The 21,151-nt window shown below is 41.3% G+C and overlaps 1 protein-coding gene across 1 annotated transcript in view; it reads right to left on the bottom strand.

Annotated features, from left to right (window-relative positions):
- Positions 1-21,151, bottom strand: part of LOC123757506 (endothelin-converting enzyme-like 1) — a gene marked incomplete in the record, with an annotated part of 321,501 nt that overhangs the window by 66,323 nt on the left and 234,027 nt on the right. The window contains 4 exon segments of the mRNA XM_069329457.1: positions 4,353-4,475; positions 5,306-5,481; positions 15,146-15,262; positions 17,340-17,438. Of these exon segments, the coding sequence (XP_069185558.1) occupies positions 4,353-4,475; positions 5,306-5,481; positions 15,146-15,262; positions 17,340-17,438 (515 nt within the window).

Raw genomic sequence — 21,151 nt, 5'->3', positions numbered from 1 at the left:
GAGTGAAACCACTCGTTTGTCTTTCCACAAAATTATAAAAGTATTGTTCTTCCTTTTGAATAAAGTTATATCTACTGGCATTTTACCCTTTGCTTGGATCTGGAGGGTTTTAGGTGCACCACGTTGCAATCTGATAGTACCTCAGGTGTAAACCCCATCTTCAAGCAGCAAATCACTCATTCGAACCAAATTATAATAGTTATTGTTACGACCCTGGGTTCTCCAGTGGAAACCAGAGGTCAAAATTGAGCTATTAAACTTCCTAAGTAGTACAGTTGGCGCATTTCGAATGGAAATTGTTTGTATCTTCCCTGCCAGACGTAAGACTATTATTGTTTCTCAAAGAGCATTTAAAGACAGAGCTGGGGGTTGATTATTAAATAATATCATAGGCACCAACTTTGCTTACTAATACTTTCTAATCATTCATAAAGTAACAATACGTTGCATAGGGGAAGATCTTTAATGTGCTTAGCTGCACGATCAATTAGGCTCCTCCCGGCACCACGATGAGGGAGGCAGCAGGTGGTCGCGAGGAGCTCGCTCTTCTCTTGGCTGGTGGCGTGAGGTTAAGACCTACTCTGTGGCTGTATCCCTACTCTCCTTCCTTCTCCTCTTACTTATTTCCCTTACCTGAAGTTCCTGTACCCTTAAGTTAAGTATTATATGGTGTAAGTGTGCCTACTCTGGTAGTAACGATTGGGGAGACCTGGGGATAGTATTTTGCCAGTGTTTGGGTACCCCTAAGTGTTGTGTTTTGTATTAGGGTCCCACGTGGTTTCACTACCCTAAGCTGCATCCAGCTTCAGTGCTTATCCAGTAGTACTTTACCCTAGCTTGTTATTAGTGTAAACCTTGTATCCTGCCTACGTGGACCAAGGCTTTTAACGTAAGATAGTGTGGTAAAGTTATTATTATTATTGTTATTGGTGTGAGTGTATATGGGGGGGTTGTTAACGGGTTAATAAATAAGTACATGAATTACAGAGTATCTCTTCTTCCAAGGTGGGAGCGCAGTGATCAACCCTTAGACGAACATATTTGGTCTTGTAGCAAGTTATTACTACTGTGGATAGTTTATTTTGGGGGCCGGGCCTTTTAGCTCTCCCATATTTGATACTCCTGTCTTCTAACTACCTATACCCCTTAATAGTACCAGTACCCCATAGAAGCCCCACTCATATCAGTTGTAACAGTTATCCATATATAAATGGTAACCTTTGTTCTTCAGTGGTTCAATCAAGGCCATTACCATTTCAATCGTCATCTTTCCAATACCTGCATAATCAGTTCATATCTTCTACATGTCATAAACATATTGAAACACCGAATCCCACATAGGGACACCGGGGGCAACTGAGCACCTACAGGAGCCTCAGAACAAGAACTCACCCAGAGGAAGAGGAAGAAAGAATGGGAATGCAGGAGGCAGAGCTGACGTGAAGGCCACAAACGGAAAACCCACAGGAAAAACAAGAAGAGGAGGCTGGCTCGAAAAGCCATAGCGTGACCCCAGAAAGCACAACAAGAGAAGCACAGCAAAGGAAGTCAAACCTCACCAAAACACCAACAACACCCCAGCAGGGAAGCAGAAACACAAAGCAATCCACATCCCTCCACGCTCCAATAGAGCAGAGCAAATGGAAACCAGAGATATGTCACTGGAAGTAACCATAGCAAAAGACTGAAGTGAAAAATCTCGCCCAAAATGCGAGCTCACACACCCAGCCAGCACATGTAAACAAGACGCCGCGCTGCCCTGGTGACTGGCCATGAAGACTCCCCCAATAAAGCAAAATGGCCGGCAAAACAACCCATGAAACCGCAGCAACACCAGCCAAAATAGAAATGCGCTCAATGCAAGGGTGCTTAAATCATGCTAGCAAATGTGGGGAAACCAAAGCAGAAGGTAAAGAGGAAACGAGAAAAAACAAAAAACCTTCCCCAACTGCAAAAATCCCAGCCCAGATGGCACAAAGGCTCAAGCAGGGGCAAACAGCCCAAGTGCTCCTAGTGGGCTCCCCCAAAGCCCCAGGAACCCCTGAAAGAGGTTCCGGGATAGAGCCCTCATCCATGCCCACCCTCCCTGAAGAAAAGGCGGCATCTAGGGGAAAGGCTTCAAAGAAGAGTCCACCGGGTCGACAGAGAAGCATCAGTGGGATAAACAGGCTCAACCACCTTTGTACCCAAATCGGAAGGGGCAGTCCCGGAAGCCACCCAAGTCTCATCCCGAGCTAAATCCACCCTGATTCCAAAACCCACAAACATCCAGAAGCCAGCAGTAGAGGGGGGGGGGGGGGGACAGGGTGAACCACACCCACAGAGAAAGGAAGCGGGGGCGTAGGTAAAACCTAAGTCGATGTGACTAATGCCTCCCAAATCTAGGTCACTAAACCGAAGTGGGGCAGCCCCAGGGCTTTCGACCAACTAACTAGCTGGGGACATTGCAACAACAAACCAAAACAGCAATGCAGCCGCTGCCTGACCCCTAAGGTCTTCTGAAGAACGGGTAAGGTGGAGGATGAGCGGGGAACGAGTCTCGCACAAATCCGGGTTGTAGATGTCACCGACCCAACAAGGAGCATGACAGACAGAACAGATGATTGTCACCCTGAGACAAGGGCAACAAACAACCTTCAAACTTGCAGAAAGCTAGGGAGGGGGTGACTCTGAAGACGTATCCATAGCCGCACCGAGTCCCAAGGGGTTTACCAGGCCCTGCAGGAGGAAAAATCCCAATGGGGAAACCAGGCACAGGTGTAGCTAAAGTCAGTTGAACCCCATCTAATACTATGCAAACTGACCCCAAGAAGCCGTGTGTGTGCAACCTCGAGGGGGCCCAGAGGAGGACCACCAAACACAACCTAGGCAAACATAATCAGAAGCTAGGTAGACCACCTCCAGGAAAATAAAAATAAAAACTTGAAAACCATCGTAAAAATACCACAAACAAACAAACCAGAGAGAAACATGGCCACTGCGTTTATGCAAGCTGCACAAAACAGCCAGCAGCAACAACACTTCCTACCCAGGGCCAGACAGACCCCACGACCCCCGCCAAACCCCAAAGGCGAGGTCAATGACAAGCGACACCGACCTCAACGGGAATGCAATCCCGAACGTCCCAGGTAAGAAAACCCTGAACAAGCAAGGGCAGTACCTAACGGGCATTCAGGGAAGCTAACCCTATACGCAGAGTACTTCTTGGAAGTACTTGGGCTGCATGGCCACCCGCACAATAATTCCTGGCCAGCACAACTGCACAGTGTAAAATCCAGCAAGAGAATGAGGCCAGCGATAATGTCTGCTCTATACAACATCAGTCGACGAACTGCCGGTGTCAGCGCTTGGCCGCCTGGGGGGAGGGGGAGGCGCAATGAGTGGGCGCACTGGTTGAGTGGATATTTGCTTGTTTGTTGTTTCCTCTTGGGAAGAGTTCTTGGGCTTTGTTCGGTTGTAGGTTGCAATGTTTTACCAGTTGGGGTTTATAATGATCATCATACCTTTCTGAGTGATACCCCCAGTCGATGGCAGACATGACTATACTCTCACAAAGTGGAGTGCTCATAAGATATTGCTCCCTTCACCTCTCTGAGGGAACCAGGTTCTGGCTCGTGGTTCTTGGTAGACAAAGAACTTCAATTAACTGATGCTCTCGACTAATATAATGATATCAGTCTTAACTGCAGGGAGCTGACAGGGCTTCCCCCCAGAAAATGTATATATTTTATATTGTACTTTGTAAGAAAAACGTAAATATGTGAATAGTGAATTGGCAAATGTTGGGAGTTTATATGCTTCATCATTTCTTACATTATATTATTATAGAAGTTTTGAATTTTCATCTTACTCTAAACTTTAATGTTAATATAACTAGGCGACTAGTATTATAGTGGTTAGTGCAGTCAGCTCATAACCAAAAGGTCCAGAGTTCAACTACCAAGCAGGACAAGTTAGGCAACTTTTTATTTAGTTTTTATTGTTGCTGCCAGCAAAGCTAAGTTTATTATGCACCCTATACTCATCCCAGGCACAAGATATCTTAATTAGACCTCAGTGCATGTTTGTATTATCTTGGACAATTTATCTGCACACATTTGAATTAATTATAATAATAGGTAGTAGCACGCTTCGTGCACAACAACTGCTATGAATGACAGCATATTACTGTTATTGGTTGCATCATGAGGAATGTCAGCCGTTGGCTTACAGGGACCTTGCTGAGCCTTTAGCAGGCTTTTTGCCCCAACAATGGAAAACCATTCAATACATTTACTAATATTACAAAAGTTATATTATTTCAAGTGATGCAGTTAATAGCATTTTAGAATTCTAAGCAGTGTTGGTCTAACCTGTTTGTATACACTGTTCGTTCTGCAAGTTGTCCTCTGCTGTTCCATGCAAGACCAACGGAATCAACAGCTCGTAGGATTTCACGAGCAATTTGTACACCCAAGCTTCCATACAGCATTGCCCTAAAAGGCAAAAACATAACAAAAATAAATAAATAAAACTTGCAACACTATACTGATAATTTTCAAAACAATGATTTTGAATGAAACAGAATGATGTATTGAAGAAATCCACAGAATGAAACAAGAAACATACTGCAGTACTAGGCATAACTTACAAAAATCATAGAAACTGTGTGAGGGGTGGGAGAAGAAATGAGTAGTTCTCTCTTTTAAAACTAGGAATGTGTTGGTGAAGTCTGCCAGGGTAATTATAAAAAGCTGCTCACACGTGACAAAAACTGTTCGTGAAAAAACTTTTAGTGCATATATCTGTCTCAAGGAGAACTTATTGAGAAAATGGAATGCCTGTAAAGCACGTTATGAACATACTTGTCTTCACCTGTAAGCATTTCATCCTCTCCAAACTTGCTATGCTAATTAATAATAGAGTATGGATATCATAAAAAAAATTAAAATGTAATATTTAATTAGTAGCTTGCCAGTGCAATAATTTAGTTTATTATTACAAGTTGTGCAAGCACTATTTATATATACTTCATCGACAAACAGCCTCACAATGTTTTCCTGGCACGAATTCTCTCCAATGCATCAATCCAATTTTAAAATAGTTTTATACGCACTTCTAAATCCATCCATTTTTTTGGGGGGGATGGTGGCTCAAACCATTAAAAGTAATTAGTTGAGGATGATAATTTTGATAATACTTTATACAATTGCGAATAAAAATTTTGTTTTCTTTAGTAAAAAGTGAATCGAACCGGCTAGAGATAATAATAAGTAATAATTTAGGCAAAGAAATTTTTTTTAAATCACTTTGAGCATAAACTTACATAGGATAATTGCGATGAAAGAGTGGAGGATTGAGCAAGTGTGGTGGAATAACTATCATGTTGGCTTCATGCACATACGTAACAGAATCTTCGGACAAGGCATCCATCCAATCAGACTCTGGTAGTGGGTCTATAAGTTTCATTTCCATTTGCCGTCCAGCACTTCGGATCGAGTCCTAGAAGACATATGCTTGCTTAAAAGTGGTTAAGTAGCATACTGGGATAAATGAATGTAATGGTTATACAAGTGAATTCTCTATAGTCAATTATTTATAATGCATACCATATTTGCATATTTCACAAAGATATAGCTATAGCTATCTTTCAGACAAAAACAATCTAGCCAAAATAGGGCAAAATAATTTACATAGATTAAAACATAAAAGATTAAAACAATACTTTCACTTTGAAAATACTGTTTTGTACTCGAATATTATTTCATAACCAATCTCAGATCTAGGAGTTGCATCTGTCCAAGCCCTTGAAAGTAAAAGGAAGGCTTAAATGACTGTGATGCAATTCAAGGATCTTATTCATAAAATTCAAGTTTAATTTTATTAAAACAGCTGTGATAATTGCATATGTTCTATGCGATTACAGAAATCAGGATGAAAAGAGTCAGTTTTGTGCAGTGGCTCTTGGGCAGCTCCCTGTGGCTAGCTGCTGCAGTTAACTCCTCACCTATCCAGTAACACTAAGCTCCTACAAGTCAGATATCAGGCTCTTATCAGTCTGGCTATTGGTGATGAGAGGCCAAAACCTGGCCACTCCTTACAGAGTCAGAGCAGGTGATCTGTGATCACACTCACCATGACTGCAGCCACCAGAAAGGTAGGGAAAGAGAAGACAGACAGCAGCAAGGTAAGGTAACAACTTGGCAAATAGTTCACCCAGTAGTTGGGTACAGTAGTTCATCCTCTAGTTCTAATTGACCACCATCAGGTGGCAGCACTGGGAGGTCACAGATTAGCCAAAGAGTTCCCTTGATCAATCATGTGATGCAACAGTAATTACATCTCCTCCCAATTTTTTTCAGAGAAGAGCTGGCCTTCCTTTGAACTTTTGTCCTGCAGGGGTTCATTTGTCTCTATAGTGTTCCTATTTTTAGTATTTGCTTCATGAGAACATGTTTATAAGCCTCATTTGTTGTTTGGACTTTGGTCTTGTAGTTCACCTTCCTGGGTGGGTTCGGGTAATTACCTAAGTGTAATTACCTAAGTGTAGTTACAGGATGAGAGCTACGCTCGTGGTGTCCCGTCTTCCCAGCACTCTTTGTCATATAACGCTTTGAAACTACTGACGGTCTTGGCCTCCACCACCTTCTCCCCTAACTTGTTCCAACCGTCTACCACTCTGTTTGCGAAAGTGAATTTTCTTATATTTTTTCGGCATCTGTGTTTAGCTAGTTTATATCTATGACCTCTTGTTCTTAACGTTCCAGGTCTCAAGAAATCTTCCCTATCGATTTTATCAATTCCTGTTACTATTTTGTATGTAGTGATCATATCACCTCTTTTTCTTCTGTCTTCTAGTTTTGGCATATTTAATGCCTCTAACCTCTCCTCGTAGCTCTTGCCCTTCAGTTCTGGGAGCCACTTAGTAGCATGTCTTTGCACCTTTTCCAGTTTGTTGATGTGCTTCTTAAGATATGGGCACCACACAACTGCTGCATATTCTAGCTTTGGCCTAACAAAAGTCGTGAACAATTTCTTTAGTATATCGCCATCCATGTATTTAAAAGCAATTCTGAAGTTAGAAAGCGTGGCATAGGCTCCTCGCACAATATTCTTTATGTGGTCCTCAGGTGATAGTTTTCTATCTAGAACCACCCCTAGATCTCATTCTTTATCAGAATTCTTTAAAGATTTCTCACATAATATATAGGTTGTGTGTGGTCTATGTTCTCCTATTCCACATTCCATAACATGGCATTTATTAACATTAAATTCCATTTGCCAAGTGGCGCTCCATGTACTTATTTTGTCCAGGTCTTCTTGAAGGGCATGACAATCATCTAAGTTTCTTATCCTTCCTATTATCTTAGCATCATCAGCAAACATGTTCATATAATTCTGTATACCAACTGGTAGATCATTTATGTAGACAATAAACATCACTGGTGCAAGAACTGAACCCTGTGGTACTCCACTTGTGACATTTCTCCAGTCCGATTGTTCATCCCCGAGAGGCCAGCCTCCAGAGGGATGATGCCTTGCTCTGGATCAATGACACCTCTGAGGCCCTTTGGTTGGGGTTATTCAAAGGTATTTTCTCTTACGTAATTACATAAGTGTAATTACCTAAGTGTAGTTACAGGATGAGAGCTACGCTCGTGGTGTCCCGTCTTCTCAGCACTCTTTGTCATATAATGCTTTGAAATTACTGACGGTTTTGGCCTCGACCACCTTCTCACTTAACTTGTTCCAACCATCTACCACTCTGTTTACAAAAGTGAATTTTCGTATATTTCTCCAGCAGTTTTGTTTCGTTAGTTTAAATCTATGACCTCTTGTTCTTGAAGTTCCGGGTCTCAGGAATTCTTCCCTATCATTTTTATCAATTCCTGTTACTATTTTGAACGTAGTGATCGTATCGCCTCTTTTTCTTCTATCTTCTAGTTTTTGCACATTTAATGCCTCTAACCTCTCCTCGTAGCTCTTGTCCTTCAGTTCTGGGAGCCACTTAGTAGCATGTCGTTGCACCTTTTCCAGTTGGTTGATGTGCTTCTTAAGATATGGGCACCATACAACCGCTGCATATTCCAGCTTTGGTCTAATAAAAGTCGTGAACAATTTCTTTAGTATTTCACCATTCATGTATTTAAAAGCAATTCTAAGGTTAGAAAGTGCAGCATAGGCTCCTCGCACAATGTTCTTAATGTGGTCCTCAGGTAACAGTTTTCCATCTAGAACCACCCCTAGATCCCTTTCTTTGTCAGAATTCTTTAAAGATTTCTCACATAATTTATAGGTTGTGTGGGGTCTATGTTCTCCAATACCACATTCCATAACATGGCATTTATTCACATTAAATTACATTTGCCAAGTATTGTTCCATATACTTATTTTGTCCAGATCTTCTTGAAGGGCATGACAATCATCTAGGTTTCTTATCTTCTCTATTATCTTAGCATCATCAGCAAACATGTTCATGTAATTCTGTATTCCCACTGGTAGATCGTTTATGTAGACAATGAACATTACTGGTGCAAGAACTGAACCCTGTGGTACTCCACTCGTGACATTCCTCCAATCCGATACCTTGCCTCTGATTACGGCCCTCATTTTTCTGTCAGTTAGGAAATTTTTCATCCTTGTTAGTAGCTTACCTGTCACCCCTCCAATATGTTCCATTTTCCAGAACAACCTCTTATGTGGAACTCTGTCAAAAGCATTTTTTAGGTCCAGATAGATGCAGTCAACCCAACCATCTCTTTCCTGTAAAATCTCTGTGGCTCGATCATAAAAACTGAGTAAGTTCGTTACACAGGATCTTCCCGATCGAAAACCATACTGTCTGTCTGATATTATATCGTTTTCCTCCAGGTGTTCTACCCATTTAATTTTAATTATTTTTTTCCGAAATTTTGACTATTGCACTTGTCAATGATACAGGTCTATAATTAAGGAGGTCTTCCCTGCTTCCACTTTTGTAGATTAGAACTATGTTAGCCTTTTTCCACACATCAGCTACAACTCCTGTACACAGGGATGCCTGAAAAATCAGTTGAAGTGGAATGCTGAGCTCAAGTGCACATTCTCTCAGAACCCATGGTGGAACTCCATCTGGACCAACTGCTTTGTTCTTACTTAGCTCCTTTAGCATTTTTTCCACTTCGTCTCTAGACACCTCTATGTGCTCTATGTTGTTTTCTGGAATTCTTATTGTGTCTGGTTCCCTAAAGATTTCATTTTGTACAAACACACTTTGGAACTTTTCGTTTAGTGTTTCACACATTTCCTTTTCATTTTCCGTGAATCTATTTCCCATTTTCAACCTCTGAATATTATCCTTTACCTGCAATTTGTTGTCTATGAATTTATAGAACAGACCAGGTTCTGTTTTACATTTGTCTGCAATCCCTTTTTCAAAATTTCTTTCTGCCTCTCTCCTCACTGCCGTGTAGTTGTTTCTCGCATCTTTGTATTGTTGGTATGTTTGGGGGTTTGGCCTCTTCCTGTATTGATTCCATTTTTGTGTCTTTTGGTCTCTGGCCCTTTCACAATTTCTATTGAACCAATCCTGTTTTCTAGTTCTGCATCTCTGTTTTGGTATAAAAAAAATTTGTGCCTTTATCATATATTTCACAAAACTTGACATACATCTCATTCACTTCCTTGCCTAGCAACAAGTCTGTCCAATTATACTCACTAAAAAAATTTCTAAGGTCGCCATAATGTCCTCTCCTATAGTCAGGTTTTTCAACTGCTTCAACCTCCTTATTTTCTTCCAGCTTATAACGCATTGCATACTTTATTCCCAAAAAGACATGGTCACTTTTACCCAAGGGAGGAAGGTACTGAATGTCAAATATCTCTTCCTCCTTCCTGGTAAATATCAAATCTAGCATGGAGGGAATGTCCCCTTCCCTACGAGATGGGGCCTCGTAGCCTGGTGGATAGCGCGCAGGACTCGTAATTCTGTGGCGCGGGTTCGATTCCCGCACGAGGCAGAAACAAATGGGCAAAGTTTCTTTCACCCTGAATGCCCCTGTTACCTAGCAGTAAATAGGTACCTGGGAGTTAGTCAGCTGTCACGGGCTGCTTCCTGGGGGTGGAGGCCTGGTCGAGGACCGGGCCACGGGGACACTAAAGCCCCGAAATCATCTCAAGATAACCAAGATTCCCTCATCCTCGTAGCTTGTTTATCATGTTGATACAAGAATGTTTCCAGGATGAGGTCTACAAATATACAGGTCCAAAAATCTTCTGTTTTAGCTTCATATCAGTCTATGGATTTCAAGTTGAAGTCACCAACTATCAACAGTTGTTATCTATCGTTATCCGCTCTCGCTATGATCTCTCTCATTATTGTTATAAGACCTTCTCGTTTACTATCTAGCTCCTCCTTTGACCATGTGCTGCTTGGCGGTGGACTATATGCATTTATGATCATTAGTTTATCATCTTCATGGCAGATCTCTAGTGCTATTATGTCAACTTCTTGTGGATTGGCAGTCATTATTTCCTTCACCTTTAGGTGTTCTTTCACCAGCACAGCAACGCCGCCGCCTTTCCTAATTTTTCTGTCCCGTCTCCAAATTGAGTAGCCCCTTGGGAATATGATCTCATTTAAAATAACATCTTGAAGTTTTGTCTCCGTGAGTGCAACAATGTCTGGTGTCTGCAACTGTATTACATCACTTAACTCCATTATCTTCAATCTCACTCCATCTATGTTGGTGTATGCAATCTTCAGGAACTTGTTCCCCCTCTCCTTATTCTTCACTCCTCCTCTCTCTATTGATTTTGTTGGTTTGCCATTATGTACCACTTTACTAGTCTGCCTACCCCTAACACTTTGTAGAAAAAAGAATTGATTTCTTCTTCATTCCTGCTCTCAATTTAAACGTTTTGCTTCGGCGAGGTTCAGTTTCAGCTTCTCTCTGTCTTCTTTTGAAAGATCTCGTCTTAACGACCACACTTTCCCATCATCACTTTGTAATTTTCTAGCATTCCTTAGTACTTCTTCCATCTGTTTGGCACCATTTAGGGTGATCTTCAAAGGTCGATCTTTCCCTTTTACGTATCTGCCTATTCCCCTGTAGTCGCACACATTCTCTATGGTAGTAAGACCTTCTACGAGGCCAACAATTTTATCTACTACTTTCGCTTCTTCTACAGCTCTTTCTGACCTAGATGTTATCTCCTTTTCTTTGCAACCAAAAATTATCAGTGACTTAATCCGATCAACTGTGTTTTGCACCAACTTTGGATTAGATTAAGGGGGAGCCGATCGGCCGAGCGGACAGCATGCTGGACTTGTGATCCTGTGGTCCTGGGTTCGATCCCAGGCGCCGGCGAGAAACAATGGGCAGAGTTTCTTTCACCCTATGCCCCTGTTACCTAGCAGTAAAATAGGTACCTGGGTGTTTGTCAGCTGTCACGGGCTGCTTCCTGGGGGTGGAGGCCTGGTCGAGGACCGGGCCATGGGGACACTAAAAAGCCCCAAAATCATCTCAAGATAATCTCAAGATAGATGCCAATTCCTTTCTCACTTCCAGCCTAATGTTTGTTTTATCTTGGTTGCTACAGTGTTTGGCTTCCTTTACTGCTTCTTCAATTTTTTCCTTCTCCTTGGCCACTTGTGCATAGGTGAGTGGCATATCTTTCTTGCACTGTTCTATTCCCTGTGTAACTTCCTCCATCTGTGCTGACAAAAGCTGTTTCTCCTGTTGAATTTCCTTACCTAACCTATTGTAGTCATTTATGTTTAAATTTACTTTACCTTCTTCCAAAGCTATTTTTAAGAGTTTATTTTCTTCTTCCATGGCGTTGCAATTTGTTTCCAATTGATTCTTATCCTTGCACAAGTCTTTCACTAAACCCTCAAGACATACAACTTTGCTATTCAAATGGTCATTACTTTCTTTCAATTTACTAATTATTTCTACATGAGAGTTCACTATAGTATCTAATTTTACCAACTTGTTATGTAGATTGCTAACATCTTCATTGAATCCCGCAAAATTAAGCTCTGTTTTGTTTTTCCTCTTGCCGGCGGCCATCTTGAATATTCTTCTCTGCATTGGAAACACTAGGGCAACTTTTTCTCATCCAATTTTTCACTTCCCTTAGCACATTCCTGTTATCTCACCTATTTTTCAAAAGCACTATATCTTTATGTTCTCTGGGACACCACTCACTATCATCATCCTGTACTACAATACTTAGGATTGTTGAAATATGCTGGAGCTCCTCTGATGCAAGTGTTGACCCTAGGGGTGTCACCTTTTGAGTGACGTGTGCATGAGTTTGTGTGCTTTGTTCATATGGTGCACTACTGACACCGTTTGCAGCTAGATTTGTCCCTTTATATTGCTTTAAATATGGTCTTTTCTGTGCAAGCAGCTCCTGTGCCTAGGATCCCTGCTTAGTTTTTTTTTCGGGTCCTGGAATGCTTCTGTATTCTTTGGTGTCCTCTCGGTATGAACCAGTCTGCTGAGCTCTCTTTTAACAATTGCATGTTTAAGGGATGCTCATCAGTCTTGCTACTTACCAATGATCATTAATTACTGTAATGCCTCTGCTCTGCTGCCTGGTTGGGTGGTGTGATCCCATCTTTCCTTTGACCTGCAACATGTCGTTGTCTTGGTATCTCTTGACTCTGCTCTGATCCCATGGTGTGGGATCCTGGGAAGTCCTACCAACCTCTATTCTCCTCTGAGATGCCCATCCCCACATCATCCTCTCCTGTCCTGTCCTGCCAAGCACTTTACTATTCTATGATCAAGTGTTGTATTTTATGAGTAGCTGTGTGTTTTGTGTGTGGGGTCTCACTGGTATCCTTTCTTTCCTTGCTGGGGTGGTATTTTTTACCCTACTGTTCCTGGGGTGGGACAGGTCTCATCAGGTGGCTATCTTATTTTGCCTCGAGTCGACATAGATGACCAGGTCACCAAATATTTGTTTACTCACACAGAAAAATCACACTAACATAATATACATCTATGAGAAAATCCACTAGGGCTGTGAAGTGATGCGAACCTGCAACCAAAGCATTGCCAGCTGCATACTCTACCACTGTACCACTGCTTACTTGTTAAATCTTACAACCGGATTTCTATTGAAATCACAGGAAATCTGGATCGAGGCCCTTCCTGAAGCCAGTCCAAGCTTTACTCAAGGCCCCCAAGCACTCGAGTGACGGGTAAAGTAGTTCAACACTGTACACCTCACAGCCCCAGTGGATTTTCTCATTGATGTATTAATCAAGTTGGTGTGATTTTCTGTGTATATCTGAAGTTGAGGTGTATGGTGTTGAACTACTATACCCTTCACCCCGCATGCTTGGGGGTATTTTGTAAAACTTGGACTGACTTCAGGAGGGGCCTCCAGACATCCTGTGATTTCAGTAGAAATCCGATAGTAAGATTTTTATCAAAACATCGGTAATACAGAATATAAGAACATAAGAATGAGGGTAACTGCAGAAGGCCTATTGGCCCATACGAGGCAGCTCCTATTTATATCCACCCAATCTCATTCATATATATGTCTAACCTACGTTTGAAACAATCAAGGGATCCTTCTATTATCTTATGCGGTAATTGGTTCCACAAATCAACAACCCTGTTACCGAACCAGTATTTACCCAGATCTTTCCTAAATCTAAACTTACCCAATTTATACTCATCAGTGGTACAGTGGTAGAGTATGTGGCTGGCAATGCTTTACTTGCAGGTTAGCATCTCCTCACAGCCCCAGTGTATTTTCTCATTTGTTTACTTATTATGGAGTTGGGGTCTCCCTACCTGTTGACTACCTGTTGAAGATTCTGGAGATCAATGTCCCTGTGGCCCAGTCTCCGGGTAATGTTTCTACATGTTTTCTGTTGCCCTTCTGTTTCTTTTTCCTAAACCCTTCTCTTCTCAGGCCTGGAGCTGGTGTTTCTTTGGATGTGACTTTTATAATTGTAGCAACTGTATTATGAGTAATACAGTTGCTCCAAGTTCAATTAATTGCTCCAGGCAATTAAATATTCTAATCCCATATAACTTATCCCTAAGAATTCCATATTCCAAGAAATTCCACAATAAACGCTTAAAATTTACAAAATAATCCCATGTGTACCAATTACAATCAATGCATGTTTTCAAGTACTTGTACAAACAATAATGTCCAATAGAAGTAAGCTTTTCCATCAGTCAATTTACAAGGAACTTGAGCTTAGAAAAAAGTCAGGTGAATATGAATACAAGCCCCTAGAATCACAGCATTAATTCAGTCTAGTTTCCATTCTCACATCAGATACTACTAGCCTCGTTATAGAGCAGACAGCCAATCCCGGCCTTATCTGATCTCTCCACTCATCCTTCACCCAAGCTCTCTGCTCTCTCCCACCATCGAACTCACTACCTCCGACCTCACTCAAGCTCTCTACTCTTGGCTCCAGGCCTCACACAACTCTCCATCTCCAGTCACCTTCAGTAATATATCCTACCTAGCTGCCAGCAGCATTTACTTCACCCAGCAGCATGTAACAATTATCCTCGTTACACTTCATACCATACAGTACCTATCACTTCATACCATTTCTAACATCCAACTGCTGTAACCAAGACTATAAAATTTAAAAACCATGTTACACATTGAATGTTGTCACCTAAAAACATACATGTTACACAATATTGAAAACATATAAACATACATGAATAATATAAACATGGAACTTCCTGGGATTTTGTTTACCCATTCCATGTTGGCTGCAGAAGCAATTGCGGCCAATATTTCCTTCTGGGGTTCCACTGCCAACCATTAATCAAGGAGGGGTTTTTGGAGGCTCAATTCCTTCCCTCTAGAGATGATTTTCAGTCTACAGTGTCTGATCATGGCGCTGTCTTTGGGTTTTCATTTATCAGGGCTTCCAGGGCTGGGGAAGAGTCCAAGAAGGGTCCACAAGTGCCCTACACCCCCTCCCTTCCTCCCCTCTGGTAGGTCTTTCATGCCTTCTATTTTTTCTTCATTTCCAAAGTTTCTCCCAGAATTTTGAAAATATAATTTGTAACCCTAATGGTGACCCATTTATGAATGATTTTCCTCATTCTTTCAAGACAGTATCTGCAGGCTTATTCTATGCACACAACTATTATAATATATAATATTATAATAATGTAATTACCTGAAGATTCTGGAAGAAGTCTTTGATAAATATCGTGTAGTCTTCATAGTAAAAGTTAATTACAGTTGGATTCAAGAGGCGCTCTGGATAACCAACAGCCAGAGACATATTATTGATCTGCAAAAATAGAAAATACAGTATTGAATGTAATGAAATGCCTCTTTCTGGTGGGTCCTTGATGGATCTCTGTAGCTACCCCTCTCTACACATGTTGCTCCAGTCCCTTTTAAGTCAATGATAATGCTTATTTTGGGTAAAGTACATACATGCAAAATGGGTTACAAGCAGAATGTTAGATTTCTAGATAGAGCAAGTATATTTTATGCCTAAAGCCACTAATTTTCACATCATGCCTGAAATGCACTGCGTTTTGGGCATTATGTGAACAAATAAATTAAAAACCAAGACTTAAAACTAATTGAGATCAAATGCAAAAGTTGAACTGAAGTAGAAGAAATCAAAAGGGTGAATTATATGTTGAATGGAACAGCGGAACTTACCCGATTTTTACCCGATTTACCTGAGGGCCACTAAACCTAGTGGCCTTAGTGAGGATAGGAAGCTGGCAGCTTGTCGTAGGTCCTCTACCCCCTCCCTTCCATTTGCCTTCATGATTTTTTCTAGATATATTTTAAAAAACACAGTTTGGCAGTTACAGCTTCAGTGGGTAGGCGGTGGTTCCATGGGTTAATAACCCTGTGGGTTAAAAAGCATCTCCTGTTCTCAGTCCTACAGTGTGGCTTGTTGAGCTTAAAATTGTTGCTCCATGTTTATGTTACATCTGACCTCCTGAAGAAAACATCCAGATCAACATCCTCTAACTTGTTCAGAATTTTAAAAGTTTCAATGAGATTGCCCTGGTTTGCAGTGTTGTTAGCCCTGTAGCTTTCAAATGCTTCTGATACAGCAGATGACTTGGCTCTAGAATGACTTTTGTTGCCCAGTGTTGCACCTTCTCCACAGCAGCTATGTCCTGAAAATATGGTCTGCATTCTTGGATTAAGTAATCCAAATGGGGGCACACCAGAGATTTATACAGTTGAACCATTACCTTCTCCTTATAAGTAAAAGTACGCTCAATTATCCCAAGAGTTTGGTTAGCTTTTCTGACTACTGCACCCACCTGTTGTGCAACTTTTAATGAGTGTTGAAAGGGAAAAAATTTTAACTGACAGAAAAGGAGGGCAGTAATCAGAAGCAATGTATCAGACTGGAGAAATGTCAGGAGTGGAGTACCACAGGGTTCAGTTCTTGCACTGGTAATGTTTATTGTCTACATAAACGATCTACCTGATGGAATACAGAATTATATGAACATGTTTGCTGATGATGCTAAGATAATAGGAAAGATAACTAACTTAGATGATTGTCATGCCCTTCAAGAAGACCTGGACAAAATAAGTGTATGACCCCATCACTTGGCAAACCAAATTTAATGTGAATAAATGCCATGTTATGGAATGTGGAATAGGAGAACATAGACCCCACACAACCTAAAATTATGTGTGAAATCTTCACTTCAAAGAATTCTGATAAAGAGGGAGATCTCGGGGTGGTTCTAGACAGAAAACTACCACCCGAGAACCACATAAAGAACATCGTGCAAGAAGCCTATGCTACACTTTCCAATTTCATAATTTAATTCACATGGACGGTGAATTGTTAAAGAAATTGTTCACAACCTTTGTTAGACCGAAGCTGGAATATGCAGCGGTTATATGGTGCCCATATCTTAAGAAGCACAAACTGAAAAAGGTGCAAAGACATGCAACTAAATGCCTCCTAGAACTGAAGGACAAGAGCTACAAGGAGAGGCAGGCATTAAATATGCCAAAAATAGAAGATAGAAGAAAAAGAGGTGATATGATCACTATGTACAAAATAGTTATGGGAATCGATAAAATTGACACAGGAAGAATTCCTGTGACCTTGAGCTTCAAGAACAAGAGGTCACAAATTTAAACTAACTAATCAAAGCTGCCGAAGAAATATAAGAAATTTAACTTTCGCAAACAGAGTGGTAGATGGTTTGAACAAGTTAGGTGAGATGGTTGTGGAGGCAAAAACCATAAGTAGTTTCAAAGTGTTATATGATATAGAGTGCTGAAGAGTTAAAGATATTGGTAGCGCCTGAGATCTAAGTACGAGAGAAGGGAGAATATATATATAACTTATATAACAACAATAAAGTTACCTTATCAGCAAGTTGAGCCTTTATTTCTAAAGGGTACCAGCGACTGTTGGCCAAATTTGTTCCCAAAGTATATCTGATCTGGTTAAATATTTCATGTAACTGGAAAAAATAATGCAAGACAAATTGTTAGTAAGATTTTTATCACATATGTGGAAAAATACTATACTGTATAAGATAGTAATGTTTATGAAATAGCTTCAAAGAATTAATATTACGAGTCCAAGGAGAGTGGGATCTACCCCTCTAAACACACTATGATTATAATCATTCACCTGCTCAGTACTGTATAAGAAAACCATACCAATTCACTATCTTGCAATTTACTAGATTTTTAATAACACATCTTTCAATTAAAAATGTAATTCGTTACTCTAGCCATCTTCCTAATACAAATGAATCTCAAGATGGTCTATTACAATTGTTCCAACTTTCTGAATTCTTATACTGATGCATCTCGCTAGTATCCCGCCTTTGCACATCATACACACTCCACTCCTTCATGCAGCCCTCTAGCAACACTTCTTCCCACATTACTCCTAAATTTATCCGAGGGCCACCATCTCGAGTAGCCTTGGAGACTCGAAGCCGACGGCTTACCAAAGATACCATCCATTATTCCCAAGAAGTTTTTCTAGCTGAATTTTATACTGAAGTACAGTATTATTTTGCCATTTCCAGCTTCAATGGGTAAGCAATTTTATTATTGCATGGGTGAAAAACCCAGCTTTGAATGCAATGAAAGGCCTTTTTCTGGATGAGTCCCAGTGGCTCCCTGAAGCTATCTCACCAAGATTGTTCGAAGCAATTGGGTTACATCAGATGCAAGGGTTCAAATTTTGGTCTATGGGAACCAGAGCCTAAACCTGGCCCCACCCCAAAGAGGTACAGAAAGTGAGTGATAATTCTCCACCACACTGAGAAGGCATCCAGAAAGTCTTTGAAGCTTTATAAACATCTGGAAGGATAAAGACCTAAGCCTTGATATTGACAAACAACTCCACAAACAATTCACACAGAAAAAGGGAAACATTCAGAATTAGTGCAAAACTCATAGTACTTAACAGTACCACCAGACTGCCTGACTTCTGCAAGCAACCATTATCCTTACTCAGTTCTGGAGCTGATGAACAGCCCACCAATGAATGATCAAAAGTGGTAGGGAGGTAGTCAGGGAGCTAACACAGCTTATCCAGAATGAGACAGATTATTGCATTCAACACAGCACCTTTGGTGGCTCCTTGGAGCTAACTAATCATTGAGAACATAAACAAGACTTACCAGGGAAGAATGAGGAGAGGCAATATGCATTAGGATTAAGAAGAGAATTCATGCCAGGAGAAACAGCCAGTGGCATTAAAAGAATATCAAGCCTCCAAAACCCAGAAGTCCAAATTTCATCCGAAGAAATGTATGAGAAGACGGCAGCCAATGCAGCATACATGTAAACATCATGGGCCTGAGGGTAAACGGCAGGTTGGCTAGATTTGGTGACATTATGGACAATCTGGAAAATACAAACCATGAAACAGTGGTGAGGGGGCCAAGAAAACAGGTTCAACCAACAAGGCATGTATTGAGGCAAAACTGGTGACCCGCAGGAAGCAGTAGAGAGTCACTGGACACAACTTGCTATGCATCCCCAGCCAAACCAACCAAGCAACAATCACCAATGGACCCCTTTGAAAGCTAGAAGACTCGGTCTTCACCAGAAAAGGAGGAGAAGGCAGCAAACAAACTGCCCATCAAGGCCATAGGAACAAAACCCTTATCTCCAGAGAAGAGCCTCTTTTTCCTACGGCCAGATGCAAGAGCCAACAAAATACAACTTTAAGAAAGATTTCATGAGCCAAATGAGTGGTTGTAAATCATAGACAGGAGAGGAGGGCCAACACCTGGTTAACCCTTGACCAGCGCTAATTGTATATATGCAATTTTCTAATTACCTGTACCTGCATGGTGCACATTGTATATATATACTTTCTGAGGGTCCCGGAAGTAATTATCCAAGTAATTACGTAAGTGTGGATACAGGATAAGAGCTACACTCGTGGTGTCCTGTCTTCCCAGCACTCTGTCATAAAACACTTTGAAATTACTGATGGTTTTGGCCTCCACCACATTCTCACCTAACTTGTTCCAGAGTGCATGCAGCCCAAAGCTCAACACAAACTATCCCAAACAAGCTGAATAGAAAACACATGTGAAGCAAAATACTAAAATACCAGTCTCCGTGGTGTAGTGGTAAGACACTTGCCTGGCGTTCCGCGAGCGCTATGTCATGGGTTCGTATCCTGGCCGGGGAGGATTTACTGGGCGCAATTCCTTAACTGTAGCCTCTGTTTAACGCAACAGTAAAATGTGTACTTGGATGAAAAAACGATTCTTCGCGGCAGGGGATCGTATTCCAGGGACCTGCCCGAAACGCTACGCGTACTAGTGGCTGTACAAGAATGTAACAACTCTTGTATATATCTTAAAAAAAAAAAAAAAAAAAAATATATAGAACAGAGTACAAAGCCAATGGACCCCAAAGGAACAAGCACAAAAATAGCAGGCACTTAGCTTGAAGCAGAGGGGGGCTTGCCACTTCTGTAAGACCTGGAACACTACTTGTCCAGCTGGACATGAGAATGAACTGAGTAAGGAAGATGTTCATATGTGTGGAAGCTGGGGGTGCCTGGTGGTGGCATTCAGTACCCATGAGTTTCATGCTAATTTGTAATATTTCTGTTGTTCTGTGTGAATCTTGCAGAGTTATTTGGTTATTTTGAAGCTTATGTCTTTGGCTTCTCTGACTTACTGGATACTTTCCCGGTGTGGTGGCAACTTGGCACTTGCTCTCAGTTCTCTGTGAAGGAAGACCAAGTTTTGGCTCTGGTCCCCAGCAGGCCAAACTGATCCCATGTGTCTGATGTGACCCATTTACATAAAACAATCTAGGAAAGATACCTGGTTGATACCTGATTGATGGGGTTCTGGGAGTTCTTCTACTCCCCAAGCCCGGCCCGAGGCCAGACTTGACTTGTGAGAGTTTGGTCCACCAGGCTGTTGCTTTGAGCGGCCCGCAGGCCCACATACCCACCACAGCCCGGTTGGTCCGGCACTCCTTGAAGGAAACAATCTAGTTTCCTCTTGAAGATGTCCATATATATATAGCTTTAGGGAGCCACCAGGGGCTCATCCAGAAAGCATCTATGGCCTTCTTTCCAATATTGTGACTTTATGAGCTTGAAATTGTTGCCTCTTGTGTACATTATGTTGGACCTGTTAATAAAAAAGTGGGGTTATCTCCTCCTTAAGGTTATCTCGAGATGATTTCGGGGCTTAGCGTCCCCGAGGCCCAGTCCTCGACCAGACCTACTTTTTATTACACACCCAAGAAGCAGCCCATAGCAGCTGTAACTTCCAGGAACCTATTTACTGCTAGATAACAGGAGCATCAGGGTGAAAGAAACTCTGCCCATTTGTTTCCGCCTCCACCGGGGATCAAACCCGGAACCTCAGGACTTACGAATCCGAAGCACTGTCCACTCAGCTTTCAGGCTCCTAGAGTAATGCCAGGAGCTAGATTAATATCATCTAATGTGTTCAGTAATTTGACCTATAAACGGCGCAAAACATACATATACGATTGGACATATCAGTTTTTAAAACTCTCACAAACACTTTCCAATTTTTTTTGCATAATCAACTTGGCAAATGCTCCAACTTTGTCACTTGATCACCATCATAACTTGAAAAACAAAAAAATAAAAAATATTTTTAAATTTAATATTGAAAACTTCAGATTTTCAAATCAAATTAAAAAATAT

The sequence above is a fragment of the Procambarus clarkii genome, chromosome 22, assembly GCF_040958095.1.
Source record: "Procambarus clarkii isolate CNS0578487 chromosome 22, FALCON_Pclarkii_2.0, whole genome shotgun sequence".
Lineage (NCBI taxonomy): Eukaryota > Metazoa > Arthropoda > Malacostraca > Decapoda > Cambaridae > Procambarus > Procambarus clarkii.
The sequence above is the reverse complement of the archived record's forward strand: the minus strand, read 5'-3'. Positions and strand labels throughout refer to the sequence as shown.